Here is a 25,833-nt window from a genome sequence, read left to right as displayed (position 1 = left end):
CCCATTTGTCCTCAGGCCAGTTAGCAGTGCTGGCCACTCTTTCAAAGTTTGTGAAAAAAGAGTCCGGATCGTCCTGCTCCTGATACTTTTGTAACACACTACTGGGCACCGTAGGATGTACTTTAGTATGGGCAATGGTATCAGTGAGCTTGCCTTATGCGGTTTCATGTACCAGCTGATTATTGGCCATAATTGTTGCCTGACTTTTAAGTGCGGTCTGCAACGCCTCTCTTTCTTCTTTGGCTTCTTTCATTTGTTGCTCCCATATCATTTGGAGATGTCGTTGCCCTTCAGCCAACTGGGCGATAACATCAGCTATTGTCGTTTTCTCCTCCATGGTGGCGGTTTCCTTCAAATCCCACTTGTGACCGGATGGTAGGGAAGGAATCACTCCGACAGAATTCCAAGTGTAAAAACAAAGAGGTTTTATTGGAATAATATGGATGAAGCAAGCGCAGGTACGTGTTTTCTGATCATTAATTGCTGGGTAGAAGGTGATGAGGGTTGGTCTGTAGTCAGGTTTTCACTCTCCTCTTCTCTGTTCCACTTCCGTAGGGCTTCCCCGGGAGGTACATGCAGAAAGAAGAGAACAGAAGTGGTAAGTGGACTAGGTATTCCTGTCATATGGTAAGTATTGAGTTCCTTATCCTTTTATCCTCACTTTCTATTCATGATACTAATCATTCCAGTGTTTCTTTTATATTTAACATCCTTTCTTTCTATGGTTTTGTTCTCTATAGAGCTCGTGATCCTGTGCGTGATGGCTTCGGTGATTTAGACTCTTATTATATTCTACGGTGTTAGTGGTAAGTGAAGTCTCCGGCCTTTCCCCACCCCCCTTCCTTCCACTCCTTCCCCCCCCATAGTGCTCGTTTGTGCCCTCGTTCGTGTGTCTCTCTCTCTCTCTCTCTCTCTCTATCTATCTATCTCTCTCTCTCTCTCTCTCTCTCCCCCTCCCTCCCTCCCCTGTTACTCAGGTTCGTGATCCCACGCACGTGTATTGCCACGCTTCTCTGGAAGCGTGGCGGGCTGCAGCAGCTCGTCCTCCCATTCTCTGGGCTTCAGGATGTCTCATGTTCGTCACCGCCAAGATACGAGTGCTTCACCTGCCTCCGTGTAGTCCTTTGGCTCCGTCCTCTGCTCCCGACGTCTGTATGGTTGTCGTCCATCTCCTTGCTTTGATGGGATTTCACTGGTCCTTGATCGCCTCCAACTCCTTCCTCACAAACCCCGGACACCGAGAACTCCGGTAGCGGCGATTTTAACTTCCTGACATCCCGCCGCTTGCAAACGTTGAGCCAATCACGGGATGATAAACTGGGCTGCCTGGGCCCACCAGTGGCAGTGTCAGCACAAGTGAAGTCCGAGTACGGGGGAACAGGTTCCGGCCCGTCACACCGCTCTATGCCATGGCTGTGCCTGAGGGCCCAAAGATGACATTAGCTGCAGCATGGAGGAAGACCAAGGCCCTATCCATGTCTCAGTGGTATGCCCGACCCTGGGACGCATGGCTGATATTTTGACCGGCAAAGGCAGGGTTTGATTATATATGGGGGCCCCTAGTACAGTTTCTCTCTCAGGGATTACTTCTGCTCTCCTGCCATCTCCACACATGTGCACTCCTTCTCTTCCAGGTATAGAGAATCCCCAATCCTGCCATCCCCTAGAAGGTAATCCTTCAGTTTCTAAAGCTCTTTCCAGTCCAGGAAGTTGTGTGCCTTAGTCTGTATCTTCTAGTCATTGTCTATCTCATGCTAAATTGGTAAGATAGTTTTTTTCTTTTTCCCTTTTGTTAAATTTTGCTAGTATTTTTGGTTTTCCCCCTTAAGATATTTTAGATAAAAAGGTGACATTTTGTTTAACCACTCACACATTGATTGATGACCATGCAGTTTTCATAGTTATGTATCAATTCACTGTGTAAGCCAAGTGTTTGAAATACTCTACTAGTCTGTAGCTTCTATTTGCTGTTGCCTTATGGTAATTGATTGATGTCATGTCATAAATTATTCCACGTAAAACTTCAATAAAGAAAGTTAGATTAAAAAAAAAACTGCTGTAGGTAAGTTTGGAGTAATATTAGAAGGGAAGCAGACAGAATCCTGTTTTTGTTTGGAAACTCTAATACCATCTCAAAGGAAGAATCAGTACCATCCAGTGCTCCCTAGCATTCTGGATTAAGGGAGGGAGGCATTCAAAGGGATGGCCAAGGCCAATGTGTTGACCCTACGGTTAAAATAAAAATTCGAACCTTCATTTCAAGTCCCTACATCAGGGCCATATCAAGATAGCGTCATGACAGACTATGGGCCTTATTTCGATATTGGCTACGGTTTACTCCGTCACAACGGTGACAGATATCGCATCCTCTGAAATCTAAATTCCATTATATCCTATGGGATTTATTTTTTGGCAGACAGGATAGCTGTCACCATTGTGACGAAGTAACTCGTCTGCCAATATGTAAATCAGGCCCTATATTCTCATCACAGCTTGAAAAACTGCACACACACCAGCAGTCGTGAGACCTCCACCTGACAAGGAAAGAAGGTGAATAGAGATGGTGGAAGGAAGATGTTCTGCCACAACTCAGTGACACATAGCTAAATCCAATGCTCTCCTTAATAGGCACAACCATCAGGGATTTAATGCAACATCCCTCAAACCAGTACAATAAAAAAGCTAAAAGTGTGATATGGGAGGTAAAAGCAATTGTTAATTCTTGTTTGAAATCAGGATTGGATGCAGCAGATGATGCAAGTAGGCATTTATGCAAAGGCACAACCCTGAGAAAACCTGCTTGGCTGCAAGGTTCTAGTTTCAGGCATCAGACATTAATATCTCAAAACATAGCTGCTTCCCAAAATGATGGAATGAATGCACTACACGTAACAGTTACCACACATAATCTTTGAAAATCTTCTTTCAGTTCATGAGATTAAAACATATTACATCCAACACATAGGCCCTCATTCCGACCCTGGCGGTCCAAGACCGCCAGGGCCGCGGGCAACGGAAGCACCGCCAACAGGCTGGTGGTGCTTCATTGCCCATTCTGACCGCGGCGGTAAAGCCGCGGTCAGAAAAGGGGATCCGGCGGTTTCCCGCCGGATTTCCCCTGGCTGGGCTGAACCTCCATGCCATGGGGATTCCGACCCCCTTCCCGCCAGCCTGTTTCTGGCGGTTGTTACCGCCAGGAACAGGATGGCGGGAACGGGTTGCATGGGCAGTGCAGGGGCCCCCTAACAGGGCCCCACCATGATTTTCACTGTCTGCATAGCAGACAGTGAAAATCGCGACGGGTGCAACTGCACCCGACGCACCCCTGCCACACCGCCGGCTCCATTCAGAGCCGGCTTCTGTGTTGCAGGGCCTTTCCCGCTGGGCTTCCCTTGGCGGGCACCCGCCGGCCCAGCGGGAAAGTTAGAATGGCCTCCGCGGTCTTCTGACCGCGGAGCGGCCAATTGGCGGGGTAAGTTTGGCGGGCGGCAACCGCCACCCGCCAAACTTGGAATGACCCCCATAGTCCTTTGAAAGTATCCAAGATGAAAATAAAGAAAGGTTGTACACATGTGGAAAATATTCTCACTGCTTCGGTTGATAGACTCAACACAATGACCAGAAATAGCTTGTTAGAAAGAGCAGGAAGAAAAGCAAACAAAATTATCATTTGCGTCAAAGTTGGGGTAGTTCATGCTCAGACCTTCATAACTTTTTGTCAACATAAGCTATCCCTGCCAAATTTGTGTCCTTTTTTCCTACATTGTGGTGATTCTAAAGGTACCTAGGGTTTGTGGATTCTCCTGAAGAGGGCCAAGAAAATAGGCAAAATATATCTAGATTTAGAGTATTATGGGTAAAAGTGTCTTTTATTAATTTTATTATTTTATAAAAATGGCATAAACAAACGGTTTGGTGTCTTAAAGTCACCGCCTTCCCAGCTTACAGAAACATGCAGAGCTGAATCAAAAAACCTATTTTTTTTAATCACAGTTTTGGCATTTTTCAAAGAGGTAGCTCATTTCCTATTATTGTTTGCTTTCAACCTACTTCCAGTTTGTGGTGCAAACCAGTGTTAAACCCATGGATGATCCAGAAAAGCCAGATATTTCTAAAACCTATGGGGTGATCTGAAAAAAAATAAAAAAAATCAGCAAGGGTTCTTATGTGTAGATCCCTGAAGCTTTCCCAAAGAAACTAACTGTTTAAATAAAGAAATATTTTGTTGGCCGGAGATCAGTGGCCACCCAGGGAAACCTACTAATCCCAGATACGTCTAAAAACTAGACATGCAGGGGAGTCCAGGGTGGTATGCGTCCTGTGGATCCCACAAAGTTTTCTTACCCAAAATGTCCTGGAAACCTCAAACTTTGCCTAAAATTCCACATTCCCCTGGCATTTCTGTGATGTAAACCTCCGGAATCTGCAGGAATCCACAAAATTCCTACCACCCAGCATTCTTCCTCTTGTCTTGATACAAATGCTACCTCACTTGGGTGACTGGGCCTAGTGCATGCAACAAGCAAGCATCACACTAAGGTCAGTGGAATCTCACAGAGCCATTCTTATTGACCCTGGCTTGATTTGGGACTGCCAGAGGGCAGAAAGACTTTTGGACCCGGTGAGAGGGAAGCACTAGCCCAATGTAAGAGGACAACTCTCCCTTAAACAAAATAGTCCCTGGTGTCTAGTGGAATGGATCCCTGCTTGGCGATCGCCCTCTTGCGCCCCCCAAGCAGAAAAGCAGTGAAAGTGTAATGATCTGATCGGCTCATTTAACTTTTTCTGAAATGACATCAGCGTGCCATGCGTGCCGATCATCGTTTCAGAGAAAACAAAAAATATAACCTTAATCAACTAGGGAAACTCTTTCCCAGCTCCCAAGACTAAAATAAATAAAAGGAAAGCACCAGAGGGCTTTCCTGGCTCGAGTGGTATAACGGCCTGAAGCCGTCCTCAGCACACAAGCACTGGTGCTGAGGACTGCTTCATGCTGTCCTCCTCTCCCAAGCAGTTAAAAAATTTGGGAAATTTTACAAACAAAAAGAGACTTTGATGATTTGTTCAAAGAGAAACCATTATTTTCTTACCAGTGTTCTCACAGCATCAAAGACATATTGATAAACAAAAAAAAGTATCAGAGGAATGAATTACAAGGGTATCGTTAAATGTGGAAAACTGTATACATGGTAACAATATCATTGCAGGCAGTACTGTGACACGTCTATACCATCGCAATCAAATCACATTAAAACATTCTGTAAGTTTTGATTTAAATCTTTGCCCTTATGCTCTAAAATGTCCTTGTGGTCTACTGTATGTAGGAAACACAGAACAAAAAATAAAAATTTGAATTACAGAGTGTTAGAAATGGGGTCTTTGGTTGGCAGTCAGGTTACCCATGTCCAAGCAAGGACCCTCTGTCTAGTCAGGGTAAGTCACACACAGCCCAAATTATCCTGTACCCACCCTCAGGTAGCTTGGCAGTGAGCAGTCAGGCTTAACTTAGAAGGCAATGTGTAAAACATGTGTGCAATAAATTATGCAATAACACAATATAACACCACAACAATACATCACACAGGTTTAGAAAAAATATAGAATATTTATCTGGATAAAATAAGGTTAAAACGATCAGGATTTGATAAGTAGGTGTTGAAATATCCCTTTAGAGAATGATAAAAAGAGTCTTAAGTTCTTAAAAGCCATAAGAGTCTCTTGCAAGCACAAAGTACCAGGTTTGCATCTAAATTATCTGCAAGGAACCACAGAGGAGGAGATGTGTGGAAAACGGGGAGGTGTGCGTCAGTTTCTCCGGGCGCACACAGACGATGCGTCAATGTTTTTCCACAAAGAAGGGCTTGGCGTGAATTTGCGGCACACAACCTTGAGTCCTCCTCCAATTGCTGTGTATTTGGACGCCCCGAGGACAATGCTGAGAAATCCTGGGCGTGCAGGACAAAGTCACAGGAGCTGCGTCGATCCGGTGGGCGGTGCGGGGAAGTTTCTGTCGCACAGCAGGGGCTGCGTCGATTTTTCTTACAGGAAGTCTGGCTATGGTGTTCCGGCTCGGCTATGTGTCAATCCAGTGGGCCGTGTGTCGAAGTTCCAGTCACAATGCTGATGCTGTGTCGATCTCCACTCGGGGAGCCGGGCTGCGTTGTTCTGGTTCGGCGTGCAGTGCTTTTCTCACTGCGAAGCAGGCTGTGCATCGTTTTTGGCAGGCTGTGCATCAAAATGTCACCGCAGAAGGAGTTCTTTGCAGAGATGAAGTCTTTTTGCCCCTGAGACTTCATAAAACAGGAGGCAAGCTCAATCCAAGCCCTTGGAGAGCACTTCTCAGCTTAGAAGTGCACAAGGTCCCCTTTCAGTTCCATCCTGTCTGCTAGGATTCCAGTAGGGGGTTTGGCATTCAATTGTGTGAGAGCAGTCCTCTGTACTTTGACATGAAAGTGCCAGGTCCTCCACCCTCCCAGCCTAAGAAGAACCATTCAGTATACAGATGTGTGCAGGTGTGACTGAGCATTCTGTGTTTGGGTTTGTCTGAGTGAAATGCACAAGGGGGCTGTCAACTAACCCAGCTAGACATGGATTGTAAGGCACAGAAAGATTTAAGTGCAGAGGAATGCTCACTTTCTAAAAGTGGCATTTCTAAAATAGTAATATTAAGTCTTACTTCACCAGTCAGCGGGCTTTTGTATTACCGTTCTGGCCATACTAAATATGACCTTCTTACTCCTTTCAAGTCAGAATATACCAACCAAACAGTATGTGAGGGTAGCGCTAATGTTAGCCTAGGAAAGGAGCAGGCCTCACAGCAGTGTAAAACGAATTTAGGAGTTTCACACTACTAGGACATACAAACTACACAGGTACATGTCCTGCCTTTTCCCTACATAGCACCCTGCTCTATGGGTTACCTAGGGCCTCCCTTAGGAGTGACTTATATGTAGAAAAAGGGGAGTTTAAGGCTTGGCAAGTACTTTTAAATGCCAAGTCGAATTGGCAGTGAAACTGCACACACAGGCCTTGCAATGGCAGGCCTGAGACATGGTTAAGAGGCTACGTATGTGGGTGGCACCATCAGTGCTGCAGGCCCACTAGTAGCATTTAATCTACAGGCCGTGGGTACATGTAGTGCACTTTACTAGGGACTTATAAGTAAATTAAATAGCCAATTGGGTATGAGCCAATGTCACCATCTTTTAAGGGAGGAAGCATGTGCACTTTAGCACTGGTTAGCAGAGGTAAAGTGCGCAGAGTCCTAAAACCAGCAAAAACAGTGTCAAAAAGTGGAGGGAGGCAGGCAAAAAGTTGAGGGTGACCACCCTAAGGCTGTCAGGTCTAACACAGAGCATAAAAATACCAATAACATTCATAACAAAAACGAGCTCCATTATGGCATCACATTGGCTTGAATTACAACATAACATTTCACAACCTCCGTTTCAGGTGCCTGTTTTTTGTAAATTGTGAGTGTCACAATGATATGCAATGTTATACTTACATGTTGATTACAGTTTGATGTGGATTGTCGATGATATTTTAGTTCAAGTGCTCTTTTCTCAATCGGATAAGGTTTTGAATTATTCATTTTGACGTTACATGATTTGACTTCTGGACCTTTTATTGGGTTTTTTGATTCAGCATTGATCAACTCACCATAGATTTGCAAATCTGCACTGGGTGTAAGGGACTGGCCTATGAAAGCACTGTAGTTCACAATTCTATTATAGCGGCCATGTTGGTACGTGAGCAGTCTGTGTCATGTGATTTCAAAAGGGTCACACTCGTACTCTGAGGTAAAGTAGGTTCAGGAGAATGGATTTTTTTGTGGTGTTCAACATCTGGTTTGATGGTTGGTACTAGGTGGGTGCACTGAGCACACCAGTTTAACTGTTGGGATAAGTGGTTTAATCGTGGATTTGAGTGAGTGCAACAAATGATAGGATGCATGACATCTTTAAAATTGGTGGAGCATGGTAATACATGTGTACAAGGCATACATTGCTAGAATTGGATTGCACATAGACACTCTTGGTGTCTTCATGCTCAGTAAAGTTGACAACCTCAACATTGTATTGGGGTCTCACAACGTAATTCATTTAAAGACCTAGTCAGTGTGGCGTACTGCTGGCAGGGTTTCGTGAAGCATGTTAAAGGCCGTCATTTGGTGATGAGATCTGCAGAGAGGGACCTGGCACTTTATCATAGTAAGCACATTAACAATGTGTTGTCTTATGTGGTTCGCCTGATTGTGTGGTTAACAGTCATTTTTGTTTTGTTTGCAGTCAGTCCTGCTGATGAATAGCTAGTACAGCCCAAAATGTATTGGGGACTTATCGAATTGTAAGATTTAATTGTGGACTGTTGCGAAATTAGTTGTCCTTGTGGATGGTGAATTGCAGCTGCATCAGTGACCACAAGTGACTATTTTTATCAAATGGATTGAAAAGAGCAAAAAAGCAAAAAGGAAATAATAAAATAATAAGAATTTACAAAATTACTGATTTGTCAAAAATCTTTTAATTCAAGTTAAGGCTCAGAGAAGCTACATTATTTTTCACCGAGGGATTTCTTCAAATTTCAGGAAGCAGCTATGTTTTGAGTTTTATACAGTGTTCATTGATAGAGCACTTTCCACTGTTTCTCATCAATTCAACGGTTAATGCTACCTAATTTGGCTTACACATGGAATGCATTGTAGGACTTTACATTGAGCAATTAGTTATCACTGTGCCATTCAATGGAGATATTCGGTTTATAAGTGTAGTGGATAAGGTTTTTTAAAACGTGAAGAAAGAAAATGATGCTGCAAAATCCACGGAAGCCCTTCAGTTTCAGGGGAGTGCAGTTGTCCTTAATTCGCAAATCTTCTCTCACACTACTCCCAATGCAGAGGCATAACACCAACCACCAAGGATGCCCTTTCGTGGCGATGCACAGGGTAGAGAATCAACTTCAAGAGGGGGCCAAATATAGACTTCATGGATGCATACTTACATGTGCCGATGACCAGCGAACACAATAGATTTCTGAGGTTCATCGTCGACAAGGTACATTTTGATTTCCGAGTTTCACAGTTTGAAATAAAATCTGCTCAGGGTTTTTACAAAACGTTTGGCTGCAGTGGTGGCTCGCTTAAAAAGAAAAAGAGATTCATATATACCCATATTTAGCTGACTAGTTGGTAAAGGCAAAGTTGTTTAAAAAAAAGTCAGGACCCTATAAACATCGCCATACAAACTTTATACCATCTACTTTTCTCCATAAACGACAGTTTTTTAACCCACCCAACAGAAGTAAAAATAATTGTTCTTGGGGGTAAGGTTAAACTCGAGAGTGGCAAAACCCTTACCAGTTCAAAAGATAATGCAGGCCTTAATAACAAGTTTGATTTTATCAAAAGGGGCAAGCTCTGACATTGAGGGCAGTGGCGAAGATTATGGGCAGATGGCCTCCTGAATACCCCTAACTCCCAACTCAAGACTGCAAATAAGACCACTACAGGAGTGACTACAGAGCCAGTAGTCACAGGTAGCAGGGATTTGGGGAATGTAGTTGTTGTAGAGGACAGAGTCCACAGAAAATTGCAATATGGGAACAAAACAAATCTTATGACTGGCAGACTGTTGAAACACCCAGCTCCCATTGTAACCATCACAACGGACACCTCACATATGGGACGGGGGCCCATATAGCAAACTAAAGGCCTTTGGTGCCTGCAAGAAGCAGTAAAGCACATAAATGTGTTTGAACTCAAGACAGTATTTCTAGCTTTGAAAGTGATCCAAACACAGATAAAGGGAAGAACAGTACAAGTCCAAATGTAGAACACAACAACGTTTCACCGTAACAGGGGACAGGGTCACATGAACTGTCCATAATAGAGCAAGAGATTTGCACGTTAGCCGTCTAGGGACACATCACACTGGTGACCGCACATCTACCAGGAGGACAGAACACAGAGGCAGATAGTTTATGCAGGCATGCAACCACCTCACACTATTAAGAGCTCAAACAAATGGTGGATATGGTAAGGTGGGGGATAACACTAAAAGGCCTCTTTGCGACTCCGGAGAACACAAAATGCCAAACGTTTGAAGACAGATTTTCTAACCACCAGTTGCTGGGGAATACCCTGTCAACAGAGTGGTTAGGGAACTTTGAATATGTTTTTCTCCTATACTGTTGGTATTGTTAGGGATAAAGCGGTGCAAACAAAAAATAATGATACTGATTTCAATTTGCTATTATAGGCCAAGACAGGCTTGATTCTCTTACCTAGTGGAGATTGCGCAGGGCAAGGTACTACCACTTCCAGTGCATCAGAGCCTATTAACAATGCAAGGTGGACACATTTTCCATCTGGAACCATATATACTCACCGTATCAGCATGGCTCCTGGCAACATTGAGTTTGGACATCTACTTGTTTGTATCTAATAGAACCACAGAGATGTTAAGGGAAGCTATAATTCAGTGTACAAGGTGATGCTGCACTGCTAAATGGATCACATTCAGAGAGAGATGCAGCAGGGGAGTGCCCAAAATCAGCTTGGCACAAGATGCTACTATACTCAAATTCTCTACTTATGTACTTAACAGAGGAGGTTCTCTTACGCTTCACCTACGATACATTTAGCCGATATATTAGCTTACTCAAAAGGAGTAATAGGCAGAGTTCATCCAAGCACCAGTACTTAACAGATTTCTAGATGGTGTAATTATATTGGCACCAATGAAGTAGGTACCCACACTAGTGTTGAATCTTAATCTTGTGCCTACCCAACTTATGCAATATTTGACATTAAAGACCGCTCTCTTGGTTGCCTTCATGCCATTATGCAGTGAGTGAATTTCAAGCACTCAAAGTGCAAAAGCCTTACCTACAAATCCACAAAGATAATTTGGTAATGCAAAGAAACTCACACTTTAAGGTTGTCTCATCCTTCCATTTCATCAACATCAAGATACCACCTATTTCCCTCAAACAGAATCGTGAGCAGCACAAGTTCTCATCACGTCAGAAGAGCAGTCATGTGTTACATTCGAAAATAAAAACTGTCAGGAAAGGAAACCAAATGTTTTCTTTTGCAGCGGTCATAAAAGGGCCACAAGGAAGCAAGTGGACTATAGCAAGCTAGGTAGTCCACACAATCTAAATATGCCTTATCATAACAGTGGTCATATTGGAAGGGACATGATATGCACACTCCACAAGGGAGCAACACTTGCCTTCATGACTAATGTTTCCAATATGGATATATGCAGGGAGCCCACATTGTCTTCCACACACACCTTTGCCAAACACTACTGTGTAGATATCCATGCAAACAAGGAAGCATGAATGGGACAGAAAGTACTCAAAAGATCTGTTTGCAAATCCAAATTCATTGTAACCCAGCCCCCTATGATGGTACGAACTGCCACATAGCCCATGCGCAGGAAGGGAATCTAGAAATTATTCATGCTGCAAAACGAAGTGGTTACTTACCTATAGGAATAGTTTTGCAGCTGGAAGGGTTTCCTGGAATCATATGCATTCTCATTATCCCCAAAACGATGATAGATATTTGCAACAGATGAAAGGAGAAGAAGTTAGATCAAAAGAAGAAGCCATAACAGAGGGTTTCCCAAAAGGAAAAACGTTTGAAGATGGTGAGCACACAGTGAACTTTGCAGCATACAGCTGACATCAAGCATGGAAGTACATTGTACCAAATGTTTGACAGCGACACCCAAACCAAAAAAAAGAGAAGGGCAGAAAAGAGTTTATTTTGGACCCGACCACTAGATGGGAAAATAATGCATAGCATATGAATCCAAAAAGTCTTCAAGCTGCAAAACTACTCCTATAGGTAACTGTTTTGTTTCTTCTGCTAATGAAGTTTTCATTTTGTTTTACACATATTATTTCCTAGATTCAGACCTAGTAAGCTTACAATTATTTACTTAAAATGCAATAACGATTTACACAGTATGTGTAAACTGAAACCCCTATTCACCTTGACAAGGACTTAATTTATGTTCTGGCACTTTATTGTGTTAAGTTCTGTAAGGTTGAACTCAGACACTCATATTTCACTGAATTTAAATATCACATTATAAATTCCTGATGAGCTGATATTCAGTGTTTAAACTCACATTAGGAGTGGGGGGGGGGGGGGCAGCAGCTAGACCGCAGCCTTGATAATTGGAAAATCATGTGTAGTGTCTGTACAGTGACAATTCTCCTTCGTTTCCATTACCAATGAGAAGCCTGCGGGCATTGGGTACATGAAGGGTTGTGGTGGATCAGTAAGATCATCTAGGAATACGTTTAACCCTTGCTGGGGCAACCTTTTTTTTTTAATAGCATGAACTTGGCCCAAGACCATTAGAGAGTTTTACATGAGCACCAGATTAGATTACACAAGGTCGTATTCAGTGCTTTGTTTGCCTCTTTTACGTGCAGCAAGATTGTTATTTGTCCCAAATAACAGGATGCTAAGCCAATGCCGGGACTCAAGTCTGGTTCCTCAATACCAAATTCAACAGATCTGACCATTAGGCCACATTTCCCCCTCCATCCTTTGTAGGTGAAACAGAAGTACTAAACTAGATGTCCGAATAAGTAGCGGGAGGACGTCATATGGTGATATTGTTCTTTCCTCATTGTCAATAAAATACATACATCATTGTTGATGTATTGAGTACTGATCCATGCTTTTAATAAAAAGAGGTAAAGGGTCAAATGTATTTGTAATTCTGCAGGGGGCCATGTTTTTTTGTCACGCCACTGTCTGTAGTAATATGTAACATAATGCATAAAGAGTCGCCTTAAAGACTCGTATGAAAGCAATAGGAAACAAATTGGCAAACGTGTAGGTGTGTCATGGCAGAATGTTCACAACCAGAGCTTTCTTATGAGTGAAATGATTTATCAAAGCACATGCATTTTCACTTAAAATAAATAAAAAAACAATGATAAAATGTAACGAAATCAAGTTAATGTGTGATGGCCATAGTGGTGCATGGTTTGAATGATTTGTCTCTCTTTGAGAATCTCTTACTTACTTGTACTACTACTTTTAAGGTTGCGTTCTGCAAAAGAAGCTTGTTAGTCATTACCCCCGGACAACCTTAGTCTGCTTCTAGTTCTTTGAACAATACACCGCATCCAAGTGTGCTATGATTACCTGAGCATTTAATGGTAGCACCTACTGTCGGAACCGAATCAGTATGTATTGGATTTTACCCTTTGCATAGCTGTTATGCTACGTGTTTACCACCTGCTTTGGAGTAGCCACAGTTATTTTCTCCACGTTTTGGTCTTCTTATACAGTACTGAATTTGATGAACGGCTTTAGTATGAGGTGTTACTGCCAAGCACTAATTATGTGGCTGCTTATTTTCTGCATTTTGTAATGGGTATAAAAACTGCCCTGCATTAGTCTAAAATTGACAAAATCCGCCTTGTAGAGTGATCAGGTTGTGTAATACGTCAGGATGTTATTGTGTTCCACCAGGTTGGTCTTTCTAGACCAGGAGACCTGAATGATATAAAACATGCTCTTGAGTTCTCTTTTATATCTCAAAATGTAATGGTTTTTCTTTTAATCCACCAGGCGAAGAAAGAAGGAACAGGATAAGAAAACCTAGTTCCTCTGTAGCAGACACTGAAATAATAAGAGAAGATAGTGTTTTGCACGGGACCACTCAAGTGAACTTTCACAGAAGCATCGTGGAAAGAACACGTTCTAGAAGTCACTTGTGGATGAGAAGTAATCATGACCATGCAAGTGGGAAAACATCTCATTGTCAGAATGTTTCCATGCGTCCAAAACATTCCATATTCCAACGAAACACCTCCAGCATTCGGGTTTCGGACGAATGCAACACTTTTGAGAGAAATTTGTGGCATGAAAATCTTCTCGCCCATGAACCAAATGCTCAGGTCAATTTCAGGCCTTATGCATGTCTTCAGTGTGGGAAATTTTTCAAAACAAGGACTGAGCTTACGAGACACCATAGAACCCATTCTGGTGAGAGGCCTTATCATTGCATGGTGTGTGGACATAATTTCAGTCTGAGGCACCATCTTATTCGACACCAAAGAACTCACACTGGGGAGAGACCTTTTCAATGTATGGAGTGCAAGAAACGGTTCAGTTTTAAACAAAACCTCAATAGGCACCAGAGAGCGCATCTGGTAACATTTAAAACGACTCCGCTAAAGGACATTATCACTGCAAGGAATCCAACGTGACGAATTAACCTACAAACCAATCATCTATATGGTCTTAATATGTAATATCTGTGTTCACAAGAAATTACTTATTTCACTTTGAGGAACATCCCCAGTGAATTTCATTATTGTTATTGCATGTATGCAAAAAATATAAAAAACCTCGATTGAAAACACTAAGCTTACACAAATAGTTCTGTAGTCATAGCAATCCTAAGGGGGATATCACCACTAAAAGGAACTTTCAGTTAAAAACAGAGAACAGGGATGCACTTATATCTTTGTACTCTGAGACTCGGTCCTGATGTTTGGAACCGTTATAAAATAGTTGCATACAAATAACAACATGGGATGTGTTTGAATAAGTAAGCGCAGCATTCTTTCTTATGTATAATAATATTAGCACTAGGAACACATTGATTCAGTCTTGTGAACTGTTCTGTTACATTTACTAATTCGCATCATATTTGATATTGTTTTTTAATGTATTGGGACAATTCAAAAGTAAGTGGCACTGCTGTGTAACTTTACTCCTACACTTTGGAGAAACTTTACTACTTTTGGCTAGTCACAGGATCCTAGTGTAAAGCTACTCAAACGCGTAGACTTACTTATGTGCCTGAAAAAGGGGTTAGAGACAAATTTGAGTGTAAGTTACTTCCAAAAAAGTAGGTCCAGCACCACGCATGTGCAACCACTGGTACTGCACCATCCCCTCCCTCAGAAAATAAAGGAGTTAAAGACTTAAGTGTTAGCCCCGTTGGTAATAATGTTAAGTTAAATTATTTAACATAGTTAAAAATATCAATAAAGTTAATTTAATGTGAAAAATATATCAGTTGTACATATATAAATTTAATTGTGCAATATGTTAATAGCATTCTACATTTGAAAAGTAATTTAACAGTACATGTTATTAAAAGAGTTAAATTACCTTTAGATAATTGTGTACATCATTTTTAATAATTATTAATGCAGATTTTTTTTTAATTTCAGGTGGGAATTTGTTTTAATTTAAATTTGAGAGAAATAATTATAATTTCATTTAATATACTTTAATATAGTGTAAATAATCACATTTTTATTCAGATTGTTTTTTCTTTAGTTCCACGTGTACAGTATATAAAATAATTTTCATCAATATTTAATATAAAATATTTTTACAAACTTTTTCCAAGTTTAGTAAACGTTTTTACTTTTCCCTATATTTTAGCATAATGAGACTCTGCCGTTGGCAGAGGGGATTTATTTCTGGTTTCAATTGAAGTCCCTACCTCCATTATTTTCTATGGGGGGTGTTTCAGTAAAGGTGATTGGCCACATGTGGTGCTGGACTTACTTCAGCTCTGAACTAGAGTAATTTACTACTGTTTTGGCTCCAGTCAGTAACTTTAGAAGTGCAGTTTGTATAGCAATGGGCTTACTCTTTCTTGGGTGGGTACAGTCTCTCCTTAAACACCCCCCTGATCCTATCTTAACCCCTCCTTATTCTTTCCTCCTATATACCCCCCTTTAGTAGTAAGTTGTTCCCATTTTCCTGCAGCCACTCCCACATTTACTACTAAAATGTGCACTTAAGTGTGCAGAGACTCTGCAGATGTGGTGTTGTCCCTGCACAGAAAACGTTAGGAAGAGCAGCACTTAAACTCTGCACGTAGGTTTGTGAATATCATTTTGTAGTTTGTGTTTAAGACTATTGCAGTACTACAAACATACTTCAAAATGCAGTTTGTGAATAGGCTCCAATGTGTTTATATTTTCGACTCCGTGAACCTAACTACCTTGCATTTTGTGACTGTGAGCTTGAAAGTAAAAAGCTTAATTCCAAACACTATATACACAGCTATTGTTTTATTTGTCATAATTTGTCTCCTTATACCTTGAACAACATATTTATGCCTCTCCAAGTTTTTCTTTCTGTAAACAGACCTGTAAATCTTGTTCTTATCGTGTCACATTTGTTGTGCATTCAGAGACAGAGGTCAAATGTCAGACTCTGTCTTCTGAGGGAGTTTTATGTTTACTTTTCTTTCTCTGACTTCAAATGAAAGGACTTGTATGACAATCTTGCTGGATACTGGAGGTAGAGGAAAGGGATTTTTCTAGCACTCAACAACATTTAAATGAACTGTGCAAGTATGTCAGAATATATCATAATTAACAAAGCACAAATTAAGCACCTTTTTTGTTCATTCTGAAGTGTGTTGGAAACAAATACTTTATTATGTTCATAACAAATCAATACACTAGGTGATGCCATTTCCACATATTATTTGTGCGCCACATATTATAATTTGTGCGCTGTATAGTTTTATTAGTAAAAATGTATGTCTGTGCAAATGTAATAGTCATTTCAATCCAAAATGTGTTGTCTGTAATGGCAGTTCACTACCACACCAACCATATTCCACTCTACACCACTATGCACCACTGCACTCTACTCTGTAGGAATTTGGCTCTATATATAATATACCAAAGTAAGGTATAGTGTGCACAGAGTCTAGTAGATCCCCAGAGGCTTTACAGAGGCTAAAATAGATATTACTAATGCTCTTTTTTTATGGTAATGTCGTCGAGCAGTTAGGCTAATCAGAGTGTAGTGCTAAGCATTTGTTGTACACACACAATTAAGAAATGAGGCACACACTCAATGACTAACTCCAGGCCAATGTTTTATATATCAAAAAATATACGCTATTACTTTATTTCTAGTACCAAAATAATCTGTTTCTGGTAAGCATAGTTTCAAGTATGTGTTACTTTCAAGTATCAAATGCACTTTGTTTAGAATTCACAGGTAAAACAGTTTACACAATTTCTTATAGAAAGCATTGCAGTCCTAGGGGAGGAAAAGTAACAACACAGTTTGCAGGCAAGTACCCAGCATTAAGATCCCAGTCTCTGGGGGTTAAGGTGTCCGTGGGGCAAAGTTTAGAAAGACACCAAGAATGCACCTCCATCTACCCTGGGCCAGCAGGTGCAGAGGTCAAAGTTGGTGTCTAGCACCCAATAGAATTCTATGAAGACTGGGGGCACTTAAAAAGAAACAACTTGCAGGTAAGTACCCCCTACTTCAGGGCACAGACATGGGGGGTTTAGATCAGCACGGGGCACAGGTCAGCACCAAACACACACCCTAAGTGGTACAGAGGCAGATGGTTGCATGGTGCAAACACAGTGTCGGACACCCAATGCTTTTCAATGAGGGAACCCCGGGGGGTCACAGAGATGCTGCAGGGTTGGTCCAAGGAATCGGCTGAAGAAAAGCAACAGCTGGACAGGTAAGTAGAGAGCCCACTGGACATTGTTGACCATCGGTTGGGTTCTCTAAGACCAAGGGGCTGCAAGTGCAGGGATACCTTTAGTTGTCAGGAAATCTTCACCAGATCTGGTCGAGAGGGTCCTTTGGATTTAGGCTGCAGGCGTTTTCGTGTTGGTCAGGAGGTATCAACCCAGGGTGGACTCGAGGTCAGAATTACCAGGGGTCCTTCTCTGGACTGATGGGCCATCTGGACACTGGCCGTGGGTTTAGGGTGCAGAGTGGGCAGGACTTGCAGACCCATGGCAGTTCTTGAGTCCTTCTTGGAGGTTTCTTTGTGGACAGGGCCGCTGGCCTCAGGAGATCTTAGCCTTTGGGTAGGCAGGCAGTCCGTCCTCTGGGGGTTTATAGAAGTGGCTGGTCCTGCTGGTGCAACTCTTCAGTTCTTCTTTTCAGGTCACCAGGAATCTGAAGAGCAAGGTCAGGGGTGCCCCTAAATTCTAGATGAGGCTCTTCGGCTGACAGCGACGTGGCCTGAGGTCGCGGTGGGGGGAGGGCATGACAGGACCACTGCGCTTTCATGGACAGGAAGACGGAGGCACGATCGACCATTAGGCCGCGATGGAGGGACCCATTTGGAGACAGAGTTTGCTCCTGTGGAGAGCCCTGTGACTGGAAGAAGGGCCGCTCAGCAATCTAGTCGGGAAGGGATGCACACAGCTGCTGCCCAGTGGATCGGGGCAGCCTGGGAGGACGTGGCCTTGCCCCGGCGGCCCACCGTAGTCACGTCCTCATTTTCAACACAGCGGCCGGACAACATGGGGAAGGTGTCCCTGGGGGAGAGGGAGTATGGCTTTTTGAGGCGTGGTGGGGCTGCCCGTTGGAGAAAACACTGGGGCCCCATCCTTTGCCAGTGCACGGGGCCCCGAGGAGTGGAGACTGCACATAGCCACCATAGAGACCCGGAGAGACGCACCGGGTGACTTGCTCTATCAGTTGTAGCCTGCTTGAGGCTTAGTGGTACTAGACACGTAGTTGCTATCTTTAAGACAAAACAATTGAGAGCTGCTGGGAATGCATGGCCACATGCACAGAGATGGTGGAAGATAAGTCGATGAGGGGTTCCCAAACCGATATAATTCTGCAGTGCACAGTGGTAGGATGAGATGCACAGCAAAAAAAAAAAAAACACACACACTCTCTCCTTCCTTCCTCTCTCTCTCTCTCTCTCTCTCTCTCTCTCTCTCTCTCTCTCTCTCTCTCCTTCCTCTCTCTCTCCTTCCTCTCTCTCTCTCTCCTTCCTCTCTCTCTCTTTCTCCTTCCTCTCTCTCTCCTTCCTCTCTCTCCTTCCCCTCTCTCTCTCTCTCTCCTTCCTCTCTCTCTCTCTCCTTCCTCTTTCTCTCTCTCTCTCTCTCTCTCTCTCTCTCTCTCTCTCTCTCTCTCCTGCGTCTTTCTCTCTCTCTCCCCTTCCTCTCCTTCCCTTCCCACAGTGCCAAGGCCACCTTCAAAATCCTGGTAGCCATCCATAGTATCCGGACGTTGCTGGAAACAAAAACGGACTCAGTATCCATGGACATTAACCATCTGCATCCTGACCTCCAGAAAGTGGTGGCTAGGAGAATTTGGAGTGCTTAAAACTACAGCAGGCTTGCAAACTAGAGTGGATTCCCCCCATCAAACTATGACTCAGCTTAAGTCTTGCCTGGAAGAATTGGAGGAACTTTCCCGGCTGAATAACCTCTGCTTCCTAGGTTTTCCAGAGCACGCAGAGTGACCCTCGGAAGAACTGTTTATGGAGGACTGGATACAAACTGCAATGCCATCCATTCAACAGTCTAAATTATTTTCACTGGAACGGGCCCACAGATCTCCAGGCCCAGACCCGAAACCACGTTGCACGTTTGTTCAATCACAGAGATTGAGACCATATTTTGCAATATGCACAAGCACATGGACCCCTCCCCCCGAATATGAAGGCACTCCTATCCAAAATTACATCACAATAGTCCAGGAGATCAGGCGGGGCTTCTGAGGGGCTAAATGGAGGATGCAAAACAGGAATCTGAAATACAGTTTAATCTTCCCTTGTTTGAGACCCACAGGCAGCGGCTGACTGGCTCGACTCAGCGGGTCTCAATTGGGGGGGGGGTGAAATTCCATGAGTGGCGAGATTCCCAGCGTAGGTGCACTCAAACGGGCCACATAGTGGTGGTAGAAGATGGCACATTGCATTGTGAGGGGGCTCCAGTTCGAATGCAGAACCCTTATACTCCATTGAGCCACCTCCCAGAATCCTTGGAAGAGAACGCATCAATGAGATGAAACCCCTTCAACTTTGTGAGGCAGTCCTGGAGCATGGGAGACATAGGCACGTCACAGCCGCAAAGAAGCATGGTATGAAATTTAGACAGAAAAAGGGGACCGAAGTAAAGAGGTAATCGGAAACAAGGAGAAAAACTTGTGTGTACTTTGGACTAAAGCTGTAGATCATTGTGGCATGTATCCATCCCATTGTTTTAATGGGTGGTAAAGAAAGTTGGGGCAAGGGCACCCAAGAGCCCCGGCCGCTGAGACCTGCTGAGCCCGTTAGTGGGCACGCAGCAAACAGGGACTGCAGGCACTGGATAAGTAATCAACTGAGCAACAATTATCTCTACTGTGACTTGTTAACCGTAGGGATGGGGAATTGGGGCAGGGTTCAATTGGGACAGGGTTCACCGGCCCCATGGAGATGCAGTTACGTCCATGGGGAATAGGGGCACTGTTCAAAACCACCAGGCAAGTTATACATCGCAATGGTTGTTACACAGTCATTAAAGGGACCTTAAATGCACATCTGTTATGTGTCATCAATGCTGACAACGGGGATTTCCTGGGGTTGGTCATATGCAGAGCCCAGATTTCCCCAAATCAGAGATTCTCCTCGCAGGGGAATTTAATTGTGCGCTAGATGAGACCCTTGATAGGCATCCCTCCCCTCCCGGGAGGGGACTAAACCCTGCGCCACAACGGCACTTCAACAGGCTCTTCAGAGTCTAAACTTAATAGATATATGGCATATCCGTCACCCCATATTGCACACGTACTTGTGCCATACCCTGGCCGCTAACACCCATTGCCGCCTGGATTATTTTTTTCTGCAGGCCTCCACTGCCCACCGGCCCTCGATGGTCCAATATATGGCGAGATACATAGCTGACCACTCACCCCTCCTATTAACGTACTCCCTCTGTAGGCAACCACCCAAAATTCCACTATGGTGCTTTATCCTTAACGGACTCCATGTTCTGAACAACGATAGAGGAGTCATTGACCCAGTTTTTTTTAGACTAACTGGAATACGACAAAGACCAGGGCTAATGAATGGGACACCATGAAGGTGTGTCATCACAGGGCAATGTGTTGCCACCACAGTGGGAGTGCAATATACTTCAGAAAGTGACCTATCTAACCAGGAAACCGAAAAGGAGCGACTGGAGCAACAGCTCACCTCAGATGCCACCCTAGCCCCCTCTTGGGATAGGCAAAAACATAAGCTAGTGGAATAATAAGATCAACTACATAAATGCAGTAAAAAGAAAGTGCAACGCCACTGGTATTGAGAGGGGGATAAGGCAGGCAGTTTACTGACTCAAGTGATCAGATTGGAAACGTCTCCCTTACCTATACTTTCAATACGAGATATTGCCTGTAATATGTACTACACACAACTCTCAATTAATGCTGTCTTTACCGCTCACTTACAGGCAGTGTACGCCCCACCACAGCTCCTGGGTCGGGACGAAGACCTAGTGGTATACCTAGATCAACTCTCTTTTCCAAGCCTGGCCCGAGAGGACCGGGAGATACTAGGGGCTCCAATTACCAAGCAAGACCTGGCAGAGACCCTAAAAACGGTTAAGGTGCCTGTGGGGGATAGACTACCCTCTGAATTCTATAAGAAGTTCCCCACAATACTGCTGGATAGACTTATAGAGGTCTATACGGAAGCATGCAGTAGGGGGGAGCTCCCAGATTCCATGAATGAAGCATTGATATCCCTCATTCCAAAACCAGGAAAGGATCAGCAGGAGACTATATGCTATCGCCCCATTTCAATGCTAAATGTGGACCTTCAACCTATTAGTCACGTGTTGGCGGCCCAATTTCTCCCTTATCTGCCTCATCTGGGCCATGAGGATCAGTCAGGGTTGATTCCTGGGACAAACACCCTAAGACACCTACTGCGGCTAGCCCACGTGATTCATGATCCACAAGTACAGGAGGGGAGCTGTGCCTTGGCCTTACTGGACATAAAACAGACACTTGATACACTGCACTGGGCGTACGTTTGGAGGGTGTTGGGGAAGATGCGATTAGGTACCACTTATATTGCCTGGGTGAAACTTATACACTCGGACAGGTGCAACAGTGTGAACGGGCCACTACTGTATGTATCAGAAAAATTCGACCTCCACTGAGGAACCCGGCAGGGATGCCCACTCTTCCTCCTCCTATTTGCCATTACCATTGAACGATTGGCATACTGACTCAGACACACCCTGGTAGGGTGGGGCATAAGGATGGGAACCAGGGAGTACATAATATCTCAGATGATGCCTTGGTCTATCTTAGGTGCCCAGACATCTCAGTACCAATACTTCTAAATGTGATGCAGGAATGCTGGGGTTAGCATAAAAAAATCAGTCCTATGCCCCTTGAGCCAGCTAATGGGCCAACATTTAGAGGGCAATGCTCTGGAAGGCCTCACTTGGAAGACTGATGAAATTAAATACCTGGTCATCCATGTAACCAAGCAGAGTGACAAGTTTATAGGCTCATTCTTGGGGCAGTAATAGCAAAACTCTAGCCCTCCATGCAGTTTTGGAACACGCTACATTTATTGCTCATGATCAGAGTAGCAGTACTTAAAATGGTGGTATTGCCGCAATGCCTTTACACTATGAGGGGTCTTATTACGAGATCCCGCGGTCAGTCTTTTAGGACTTGCAGGGCAAACGTTGTAGGGTCAGTTTAGCTACACTTCAAAGAGAATTAGAAAAGGAACTGTACTACTTGGCTGCACAATTACAGCATGCGGTGCATTGGCTAAATGGGGAACCTAATTGGGAAAGGCGCCTACTTGAGGGTACCGACAGGACTCACCAACTGAGAGAACTCCTAATGCAAGGCAATACAATACCTAACACACTCCTCCTTCTCATTTAACTAATGGGCCTAATATGGGAGAGAGCAGTCAGAATAGTCTTTAAGAGAGTGCCCTATGCTCAGGAGATGGATATTTGGACACTAGCCTCCTTCGTACAAATGCAGCATATAATGTCCATAACCAGGTGGCAAGAAGATGGGTGCCTTACACACTCTGACCTCTGCCCGAGGGCAGATTTACAACGTACCAGCGGGCACAAAACTCATTCACCATAGGTGCAGAGAATTTTCTACAATTTGCAAACATTGCACGTTTAGCCAGACAAATGTGGCCTACATTCACTAAGGCACCAGAGCCCACACAGACACTCGGCACTCTGCTCGACATGGGCAGGGGACGCAGACTCATAACCAACCTGTACCAAGCATTGCGTGTGGATAGACCACTGCGGCCCCTGCTGGTAAAGGAGAGGTGGCATGGGTGCCTAGGAAAATAACTAACCCCTAATGACTGGAGCAAAATACATTTGGGGGTTAAAGAAGTGGCGGTTGGTGCCCGCTTTAAACTAGTACAATGCAACTTCATACACATGGCATATTTAATTCCTAGGCGACTACATGCTATCTACCCCAGCGGAGACCATACATGTCCCAAATGCAGGCGGGGAGAAGCTGATTTCTCCATCTGCCGTGGAGATGCCCCATTATACCAAATTTCTGGAAAGAAATACTTCAGCAGTTAAAAGCCACCCCAGGATGGAAGGTTCCATTGGAGATCAAAAAATGTACATTAGGACTACTTCCAAAGAACCCTGCCAAGAAACTAAGCAGGCACTACACTATGTTGGGCCTTGTGGTCGCAAAACGCCATATCTCTGTACACTGGTGTAGCCCCAATCCTCCCAATAGACTCAGGTGGGAGACAGATATGGTAGAATGGGAGGGGACAGAAAAGATACACTTATGGAGGACTAGGAGGGACAACAAGGCACAGGACACCCTTACGGACTGGGTAGAGATGACTAGGTCCCTGCTCGCATATGCTGGGGCAGGGCCTGAGGCACCTATGTCGCAAGAAAGGGACACCAGTTGATCAACCCACTACATAACCACAATAACAATAACGGAATGAACTATGAGTGCAGGCACCTTTATTTAATACTGTTTTATTTAGAAGATTAGGCCGGACATGAAGGGTTAAGGGGGGGGATAATGGGTAACATGAAGAGTGTTTTTGGTTGCAATGAAAGCTGTTCCACTTATACTGCAAGGCGTGGCAATTATGATATTAGTCAGGTGTGTACCAGAAAGTATAGGATTCATAACTTGCAATGATATTATTTAATAAGTAAAATTAATTTAAAAAAGGGCTTGAGTGTTTGAGGCTTACCGCCAAGTGTTGTGGTTCCTGCAGTGGGGAGGTGTGAAGCACCTCCACCAGAGCCAGCTTTGTCCCAGACCCCAAAGAGCACAAAGGCTCTTACCCCATGGAGTTAGAAACTTGTCTGTTATTGGCAGGCTGGCAGACCAGTCAGCCTTACACTAGAGGGTTGGGTGAAATATAGGGGGCATCTCTAAGATGCCCTCTGTGTGCATTTTTCTATAAATCAAACACTGGCATCAGTGTGGGTTTATTGAGCTGAGACGTTTGACACCAAACTTCCCAGTCTTCCGTGAAGCCATCCTGGAGCTGCGGAGTTTATGATGACAAACTCCCAGCCCATGTATTCAGTACGGCCACACTGCACTTACAATGTCTAAGAATTGACTTAGACACTGTAGGGGCATAATGCTCATGCTGTTATGCCCTCACCTGTGGTATAGTGCACCCTGCCTTAGGGCTGTAAGGCCTGCTAGAGGAGTGACTTACCTATGCCACAAGCAGTGGTTTGTGGGCCTGGCACCCAGAGAGTGATGCCATGTCAACTATACCTTTTTCGCCCCGCCAGCACACACAACCTGCAATAGCAGTGTGCATGTGTTTGTTGAGGGGTCCCTGAGGGTGGCACAATACATACTGCATTCTTTAGAGACCCTCCCTGGCCAAGGGGCCCTTGGTACCGCTGGTATCCTTTACAAAGGACATATCTGTGTGCCAGGTGTGACAGCAATGGTACCGTTTAGGGAAGTAACACAGGTGCTTGGGCCTGGTTAGCAGGATCCCAGCACACACGCAGTCAAGTTAGTATCTGATATCAGGCAAACAGTGTGTGTGTGTGTGTGTGGGGGGGGGGGGGTGGAGTTGTAACCATAAGAAAAGGGGCACTTTCCTACATGTACCATTCCACCTTACACCACACCACTGCACTCTGCTCTGCACCACTCCACTCTACACCTCTCTTATCTACACTGCATCCCTGTACTGTAGGCTAATTCACTCTACACCACTGCAGTCTAGGCCACACTGCTCTGCACAACTCTACTCTGTAACACACACTCTATACCACTGCACTCTATGCAAATGAACTCTATTCTGTATCATTCCACACCCCTGCACTCTGCGAAACCAATGCACGTCACTCTAGTCTACTCTGCACAACTGCACTTTACACCACTCTACCCTGCTTTACTACAGTTCACTCTACCCTGCACCACTCCACTCTACTCTGAAACGAGTACTCTATGCCACTGCACCTTATGCCACTGCACTCTACTCTGCACCAGTAGCTGCTCGTGGACCACAAAAGGGGTGCGACGGAGAGGTGCGGGGGAGTAGGCCCGAGGGAGTAAACATTTAATGTAATTTTTTTTTTTTTGTTTAACATACCTCCTCCGCCTCTCCTCTGTCCCTCGACGCTCCTCTGCCTCTGCAGGCATAGGCTTCCAGCCTGCCCTGCGCCAATCCTGCCACTGCTAAGAGCAGTGTCAGGATTGGCTGGGAGCCTGTGCATGAGCTAGCACATGTGTGTTTGGCCGGCCCAAGACGGCCGGCCAAACACACATGCGCTGTGAAGGAGGAGTGCTGAGCACTCCCCCTCAGTGCACGTCACCCCTGTGGCCCATCCCCTTTCAAAGAAAATGATAATAAACAGAGTTTATTATTGTTTTCTTTGAAAGGGTTTGCAGCTGTCACTGCTGGCGGGTGGGGGGGGAGGGGCCCTCAGAGTGGCGGGGTTAGGGTGTATTGTGACATTCCTGGACAACTACTCAAGGCAAGTGGCAGTTACTTAAGTCTAACAAGGCGAGCTCCAAGCCTC

General features: G+C 44.3%; 1 protein-coding gene across 2 annotated transcripts in view; it reads left to right on the top strand.

Annotated features, from left to right (window-relative positions):
* Nucleotides 1–16,058, top strand: part of LOC138300146 (zinc finger protein 551-like) — a 194,964-nt gene extending 178,906 nt beyond the window's left edge. For both annotated transcript variants that reach the window (XM_069239096.1, XM_069239097.1), the window contains exon 8: nt 13,610–16,058. In XM_069239096.1, the coding sequence (XP_069095197.1) occupies nt 13,610–14,250 (641 nt within the window). In that variant the 3' untranslated portion in view covers nt 14,251–16,058. The remainder of the gene's footprint in view (nt 1–13,609) is intronic.
* The last annotated feature ends 9,775 nt before the right edge of the window (nt 16,059–25,833 follow it).

This window comes from Pleurodeles waltl, chromosome 6 (genome assembly GCF_031143425.1).
Source record: "Pleurodeles waltl isolate 20211129_DDA chromosome 6, aPleWal1.hap1.20221129, whole genome shotgun sequence".
NCBI lineage: Eukaryota > Metazoa > Chordata > Amphibia > Caudata > Salamandridae > Pleurodeles > Pleurodeles waltl.
The sequence above is the reverse complement of the archived record's forward strand: the minus strand, read 5'-3'. Positions and strand labels throughout refer to the sequence as shown.